The sequence below is a fragment of the Poromitra crassiceps genome, assembly GCF_964638095.1.
Source record: "Poromitra crassiceps genome assembly, chromosome: 8".
In the NCBI taxonomy this organism is placed as follows: domain Eukaryota; kingdom Metazoa; phylum Chordata; class Actinopteri; order Beryciformes; family Melamphaidae; genus Poromitra; species Poromitra crassiceps.
In genome coordinates, this window is record NC_139629.1 from 3284102 (window position 1) to 3292687 (window position 8586).

The 8586-nt window shown below is 43.4% G+C and overlaps 1 protein-coding gene across 1 annotated transcript; it reads left to right on the plus strand.

Annotated features, from left to right (window-relative positions):
- Nucleotides 1-4976: 4976 nt before the first annotated feature.
- Nucleotides 4977-8129, plus strand: nr4a2a (nuclear receptor subfamily 4, group A, member 2a; the record flags this gene model as incomplete). Its single annotated transcript, XM_083641723.1, has 6 exons — nt 4977-5846; nt 6358-6487; nt 6665-6828; nt 7189-7391; nt 7571-7749; nt 7873-8129. The coding sequence occupies 6 exons, from the start codon at nt 4977-4979 to the stop codon at nt 8127-8129; spliced, it is 1803 nt and encodes a 600-aa protein (XP_083497849.1).
- Nucleotides 8130-8586: the final 457 nt, after the last annotated feature.

Consider the following 8586-nt stretch of genomic DNA (forward strand, 5'->3'; position numbering starts at 1 on the left):
GGAGTTACTTACCCATTCACTTCAATAGAACTGTCCCCAAAGTCTAGCCCCAATCTAGCCTCAATGCAAAACCTGAATGTTGTGAGTTATCTCTCTTCTATAGCACACAGAGAGGAAGCAAATTGTTGCATTTCCGATCAACTGTCGCATTAAAACATCAATGACAGATTAATAGATCTGGGGACCAGGGCTATTTTTCAAAAAAAAAAAAAAAAAAAAAAAATTGGTGTGGAAAATACCGAGGTCATGACCTCGGTGTTCTCAATGGTAGCTACGGGCCTGTCTCCACGTGATCCCACTCCATAAAGCTGCATTTCCCAATGAAGGGCTGGGCAAACAGTAGGTTAGAATGAGTAAATGGGCATTGACACTGTATATAACCCTTGATCAATTCTCAATTCTCATTAATCTTTTATCTTTTCTTTTTTATTTGTCTGTAGGCTACATACGTGCACTGCCAAAAATAGCGGCAGCATTATAAACCAGAGACCAGACTATATCAAAAACAGAAACACACAGTGGCGTCTTTCATGCATGCTAGCAAGCGAAACCGCTGTCTGTCTGACCACAGACTGTAGAAAGAGACGCAGGATAGCCAAGCGAAAGTGATTGGATGAACGTTTGCCGCTAGGCCAATCACAGGCAGAGAGGGTGCCTCCAGCCTTCGCCATCATCCGAAAAAAATATCGCTTCCTTCCATTTAGGAGACCGGAAAAGTACCATTTCGTATTATTGGCGAAGCCTGCAGTGGAGTGTCTCTATATTAATGAAAGGTCTCTGGATTCACATATCATTTACAAACATATCACTGGACGTGTTGTCTGGGCCTGTGGGCCAACTGAAATAAATGAGACAGGTCGTTTAATGCATGACAGAAGCCAAGTGGTGCTGATGGTGGGCCCATGCAGGATGTGTGGACCACCTGCTCCATGAAAGCTAGTGCCTAGTGGTATGCTAACATTAGCTGTAAGGGTGCAGTGGACGATACTTACTTTAGTCCCGATGCTAAAGGCGTGTCTGTAAACACTGCCCAACACAACACAGTCTGTCACAGACGACGGCCGCTTGACACCCGGGAGGCATCCGGTTACTAACAACAACCATCCTCTGTCTGGAACCACAACTAGGAAGTAGCTGGCTCGTGATTGACATCCCGCTCAGCGAATCAGATCCAGAGACAGGAGCATCTTGCCAAACAATCGTCTTTGTGGTCTGACGGACCGGCTCTCCTCGAGACCCACCGAGCGCCCCCCCCCCTCCCCCTCGAGACCCACCGAGCGCCAGCAATGTCACAGCCTGTCTGTCTGTAGCAGCGGATTTAAGCGGTTTTCTGACCTTAGGAGGGCGGTATATCTTATTCTGTGCTGCACACTTCTTCACAAACAAGTAGGCTATAGTCTATCTGCAGAGGAATGGATAGGCCTACATGTCTTTAGAGCTGTTTACTTGAATAGGCTATAATGTAGGGTTATAGTGTGAGCCAATTAATGAGACAAAAAATATCTCTCTCTCTCTCTCTCACACACACACACACACACACACACACACACACACACACACACACACACACACACACACACACGCGCGCGCGCGCTCGTTCTCTCACACGCGCATACGCGCACGCACACTTGATTGGCAATGTCAGTAGACATTTCCTCAAACAATGTTAATCTTAGGAAATAACTTGGATGTGATTAAACCTAGCTCCTCACTTTCAAATGATTGTCAATTAATTGCGCATATAAATGAGGAAGTTAATTATTCTTCAGTAAAATGGGCAATTAAACGGCTAATTGTGTTTTCATTCTAAATTCGAACTGGTAAATGGATAACAGTATTGAGGCTATTACTACACAGTGTGACCAGCGTATTCTGTTACTGTTATGGATCTTTTCAAAACTGTTTGAATCTGCTATGATAGGCCTACGAGCGCTTATTTGAGTCATTTCATCTATAGGCTAGGCTACTATGGACAGTTGATTTCAATACAGACGCTGGAAGTCGTGTTGCTGAAGCACTCGCACAAATATACTGTCGCAAAAGTGAATAAATATGTGCACTAGATGCAAGTGAATAAAGCTGGTCTAATTACAGTGCAACCATGGCAGCTATAGTTGGGGAAGCTATGCCTATGCTATAGGCTACAAGTTACCGTAATTACGAGTTATTGTATTGCATTATCAAAAACCTGTCAACGTTCCTATAGGCTACTTCTCCACTGCACTGTGGCTATTCAAATGTAGGCCTATATAGGATAATTTGTCATCTGCAGCAGTTGAGCTAAAATACCACGTTTGTGTACAAAAAATGGCATTGTGGCATGTACAAAGCATGCCATGTGATTATTATAGCCCACCGTAGTGGCTGTAGTGGGGTTAGGTTAATTAATAGGTTAATTCTAATAAACGGTAAAGAGGGGCTGGTTGATGTATGGCTGGTGAACAATAGTGTCCTCTAGAGGTGAGTGTAACCATGATACAGATACAGTCAAGAGTTTTCTTCATGCATCTTGCATGTTTGCCAAGGCAATTCTTTCCCACTGAACCGGACAGTCCGAAACAGACTGTGTGAGGCATCTCTAACCGCATGTCCCATTCCCCTGGACACAGCACGAGCTGCTGTGGCCATGTCATGTTGGCCATTGTTATGCATTTTTGTGGCATGTGGACTAAGTTACATGTACATGCATGGGCTCAACATCCCTCTTAATATTTGCTTGGCGTTATAGGCTACTCCAGCCAGACTCTATCCACACCTTGGATTGCTGCCTAGGCCAATATGCAGATACAAAAATGTATAAGCCTACTTGATTGGCTACAATGTGTTGGTGTAAGATTACACTGAGATCAGGAATTCTATCGCAGTTCTGTCACTGCAGAACAATAGGGCCAAAGAGACTATTTTGGCTACTGCGTCAACGTGAGCGTTTTCTGCGTCACTCTCCATTCTGCCCGCTGCTATCACGTTTCCCTCTCTGGGGACTAAATTGGTTCGCCCATGACAACTGGCTATAAGCCTACTAATTATCCGCCTTCCTCCAGCGGCAGCTCACATACACGGTCCGAGCTCTATGAATAGGTAGGCCCCACGCACCCGCGCCATTTGAGGTCTAAATTTGGAACACAATTGAAATACAGAATTCCTGTCAGAAGATAGCGAAGAATAATATTGACCCCGGCTTCATTAGGCATATTTCAAACAAGTGCACCAGCCTCATTGTGACACAACTGCGCCTATAGTCAGAAATATAAGCTAATCCATCTCATCTCAATTTTGCACAAAAAGAACAATAACTCGCACAATTGCAGAGACGTTTATTCTACACAGCATTATATAAGTTGGGTGGGTTGGTATATTCTCTTTAACATGAACACCTGTTACCATAATACACCTTTATGCAAAGCACCACGAGACGGTGCTACAGAACTGCATGGTAGACTATATAGGCCTCAAACTTTGATTGTTGTCAGTGTGATATTCAGCCTATGTAAAATCAATAATAGTGTGTCATAACATGATGTATCAGAAAGGTGGCTAAAGCAGTAATCTAATGATAGACTATAACCATCATATAAAACAACCATCAGAATAAACATAATATAAACATATATTTTCAGAAAATCATTAGATTCCGCTTCTTGAAAAATCCTCAAAATATTGTTGGTCTTAATAATCTGTATGCATTCCATATAGCTATATCATCTTAAAAAAGGCAGCGGGTTAACTGTATTCCTCAAATGAAAAGGCGGGTGAACCGAGTTGAGGTCCACTATCATCAGGTCATGTCCATGGAAAGCAGCAAAGAACACATACCACAAGACAAACATGCTCACCAGAGAAATTGGGGCTTGAGAGAGTTCCCAAACGGATTGGTCCATGTCAGTGTCGACGCAGATGACGTTGCGATGTGAAACACGTGGGCCACGGCATCCAGCGCTCACATAAACAAAGCCACATTGGCCAGACTGGGTAGTCGATGCTTGTGTCGCGATCAGTGCTCGGAGTCACACGATTTGCCTGGCATTGTTGGGTACCGACGCTCATGATTTTGAGCTTTTACAGAAATTGATGAATACCCCCTGCATGCCTATTGCATGGATTGAAAGCCACGATCCTGATGTGAAAGAGGTAAGGTTCGCTTTGCCTATTTCTTTGCCAACACTGTCTGTCTGCGCTTTAGTTGTGCCACTTTGAATAGAGTCATTTACTGTAAGTCATTTTTGTATTGAGCAGTTTGCTTCACTGTGCGGTTGAAATTATGTGATATTGAGTCTTGCTGTCCCGACTGTTGAAATCTATGGTGTGATTTTCACGGGGATTTTCAGCATTCTCGCTGTTTCTATAGGCTACTACAGAAGTTGCGAAAGTCACCGATGTGAATTAAGGCGAAATTGCTCTATTCACGCGGAACCACCCCGGAATAATGATTCAACTAAAGAAAAGCGTCTTGTTTTATTTAAATTCACAAGCATTAAATAACATTTAAAACGGCTCTGTGAGGTTGTGCGTAATGTGTGCGTAAAAATGGTTAGTGCGTAAATTGTCTAACTTGACTTCTGATTGATTCTTGGAACTCATGATCATCTTTAGATGGTACTTTATTTTACAAAGCAGTAAATGTCAAAGTTATCTATTTTATTAGGGGAAGATTCCAGAACAGAGCCGCTTTCTTGAATCCTGACCCCCCCATACAACTGCTGACATTACCCATTTCAAGTGTCACCGAGAAACTGTCAGAAGACTTGAGGTAGGCTATGGGAAAGTATTTACAAATACACAATACAGATTTGTTATTGTTGCATATTTCTTTTCCCCCAGAAAGGTTTCACGGATATAAAGTGCTGTCATAGACTATTTGTTCAGACTAAATTATATTTAATCAATTTGTAAAACTTAACTGATAATACAGCTTGAAGTTAGAACAGCTCTTATACGAATTCTGATGATATATATATTTGCTTATTTGGTTTTCAGCCATGCCCTGCGTTCAGGCTCAGTATGGATCATCACCTCAAGGAGCTAGTCCTGCTTCCCAGAGCTACAGCTACCACACCGCAGGAGAATACAGCTGCGACTTCTTAACACCTGAGTTTGTTAAGTTTAGCATGGACTTGACCAACACTGAGATCACAGCTACTACTTCTCTCCCTAGTTTCAGTACATTCATGGACAACTATAGCACCAGTTACGACGTTAAACCGCCCTGTCTGTATCAAATGCCCCACTCTGGGGAGCAGTCCTCTATCAAGGTGGAGGACGTCCAGATGCACAGCTATCATCAGCAGAGCCACTTGCCACCTCAATCGGAAGAAATGATGGCTCACTCTGGGCCTATGTACTTCAAACCCTCCTCACCTCATGCCCCGAGTACGCCAAACTTCCAGGTTCAGCCTAATCATATGTGGGAGGATCCGGGTTCCCTCCATAGTTTCCACCAGAACTATGTCGCCGCCACCTCTCACATGATAGACCAGCGCAAGAATCCGGTGTCGCGGCTTTCACTATTCTCCTTCAAGCAGTCCCCTCCCGGTACGCCTGTTTCCAGCTGCCAGATGCGCTTCGACGGCCCGCTGCACGTCTCCATGGCGCACGACAACCCGGGCGCGCACCGCGGCCTGGACAGCCAGAGCTTCGGGGTGCCCAGCGCCATAAGGAAACAGGCCGGATTGGGTTTTCCTCACTCCCTGCAGCTCGGCCACGGCCACCAGTTGATGGACAGCCAAGTGCCATCGCCCCCGTCCCGAGGATCTCCGTCAAACGAGGGTCTGTGCGCAGTATGTGGGGACAACGCAGCCTGCCAGCATTATGGAGTGAGAACCTGCGAGGGCTGCAAAGGATTTTTCAAGGTGGGTTGACAGTTATCATGAATCAGTGTTACTGTTATTGCTTGCGATATATGCAGTATGTATCTTATATTCACAGTACCCGGGCCGTGTTAAATGCAACACTGCTGTCCAATTTCTGAAATTATATAAATCTTTGTGACATGCCAGCGACACGCTTTGTGAAATGTGGTTGATATTATCAAGCAACAGATTATAGTAGCCTACATGTGTATCACAACTTTATATCCCTTTATATCAAAATCCAATTGAATCCTACCAATCCACACAAATCTTTTCTCTGTGGATGATTAAAATATGAATGACCACGCATTTGTATTTGCTGAATGTCTACCCCTGTTGTTCGGCGCATACAGAACAGTCCCAAACAGGAGATGAGACAGATATAAATATCGTTTTCATCTTTTCAATATGTTTGCATCAGTTGTGCAGCAATGCATAGCCTATAGCCCGTGTTCTACATGTCAGGCCTGCATGGTGACATTATGTTTTTCCTTCTTGTCTTCTTTTTCAGCGCACTGTTCAGAAAAATGCTAAATATGTGTGTTTAGCAAATAAAAACTGCCCTGTTGACAAACGCCGAAGAAATCGTTGCCAGTACTGCCGCTTCCAGAAGTGCCTTGTCGTCGGAATGGTGAAAGAAGGTAGGCCATGATGCATGCATTACATTATGCCAGTCCAATAGTTAATATTTTCACGCTGACATGCAGGAAACAACCTGTGCGTAATGCGTATGCGATTACTGTTTTATCCAGATTTAACATTTTACGCACGACATTATAGTACAATGATGAATTATATGTCATATCTTTCTCACAAAGTTGTCCGAACGGCTAATCTAAAAGGTCGAAGAGGACGCCTACCATCCAAACCTAAAAGCCCCCAGGAGCCCTCCCCACCCTCGCCGCCGGTGAGCCTCATAAGCGCACTTGTTCGGGCCCATGTGGACTCCAACCCCTCCATGTCTGCCTTGGACTACTCCAGAGTAAGTAAAGGACCATAACGCAACACTTTTTTCTTTCCTTTTTAAACTCAGCAACCATTAGTCTTGGAGAAAACAGAAGTAACAAAGGGACTGAAGGTCTCTTTATTTAGCCCTGCTTTTAGGTAACAATTTATTACCTTGAAAAGTTTTGCCTAATACATCCTTGCATTCCTAACTTAGTCAGGCTTTTAATATGGCATATTTTACTAAATAAATTGCTTTGAATTTGAGAACTCAATAAAAAGAAGACAATTTAATAGTAAAATAGCACTCTCTCTCTCCTGGAAATGGGCTTTTGCAATTTCACGGATTATATATTTTAAAGGACCTCATTAAAGCGCTGTTTAAATTAAATTCCAGTTCCAGGCTAACCCTGACTACCAAATGACTGGAGACGACACTCGGCACATCCAGCAGTTCTATGATCTCCTGACGGGCTCCATGGAGATTATCCGGGGCTGGGCGGAGAGGATCCCTGGCTTTGCTGATCTACCGAAGCAAGATCAAGATCTCCTCTTTGAATCAGCCTTCCTGGAGCTTTTTGTTCTGCGGCTGGCATACAGGTAAGATGCGTAATTATAAAAATCTAAATAAAAATAACCTTTGCTCTGGACTGGTTGAACACATCAGCCCCTCCTTCAAGCTCCACTGCCTTGGGTTTTATTAGCTGCCCAATAATTAGGAGGCTCTTAAATTCCCATTTAGCCAAGGGTAATTAATGACACTTTGTTATTAATTGCAGGTCCAACCCAGTGGAAGGCAAACTTATTTTTTGTAATGGAGCGGTCTTACACAGGCTACAGTGCGTCCGTGGATTTGGGGAGTGGGTGGACGCTATCGTGGAGTTTTCTTCCAACTTGCAGAGCATGAGTATAGACATCTCGGCTTTCTCCTGCATCGCAGCTCTGGCCATGGTTACAGGTGCGTAAAGACGCGTCCTTTGGAAATGTTATGTTTCGACAATGAATGCATGTAGCCTATAAGGGAATGCAGCCTCGGAAATAATTCCTTGTCTCGGTTTGTCTTTATGTGTTTCCATTTCAGAGCGACACGGGCTTAAGGAACCCAAGAGGGTCGAGGATCTTCAAAACAAGATAGTCAACTGCCTCAAAGATCAAGTGACATTCAATGGCGGTGGACTGAATCGTCCCAACTACTTGTCAAAACTCTTGGGAAAACTCCCTGAACTCCGCACACTATGTACCCAAGGTCTGCAGCGTATCTTTTACTTAAAACTAGAGGACCTAGTCCCTCCGCCAGCAATAATTGACAAACTTTTCCTCGACACCCTACCTTTCTGAGTTTGACGCATTGACTCAATGGCGAGACCTCAAAGAACTTCCAAAGACTCTGTTTGAGTCTCCCCGACAGATTTTTAACGTATTATTTCTGAATATTTGCAAGCTAATAGAACAATTCCCTTTTGTGAGTAAGATGAATGAAAAAAAGATGATCGAGGGAAAGAAAGAACCGAGCCCTCGTTTTGATTGCTATGTAATTAATTGAAATTATTGTGAGTGCCACAAATAAATCATCACGGGGAATTTCTCTTCACTGGACAAATTGTCAACCAAATTAATCCGGTCTTGCAATTATCACTTTACTACTGTTTATTTAACATCAGCTCCACTGATTAAGCATAAGATGTAATATATTCCATTTATATATACGCGCACTGTATATTATGATAGATTATGTGATGCGTCCAATGCATCGATTTATAACGTGTATAAAGTTTGTTATAATGAATTTCTTCTT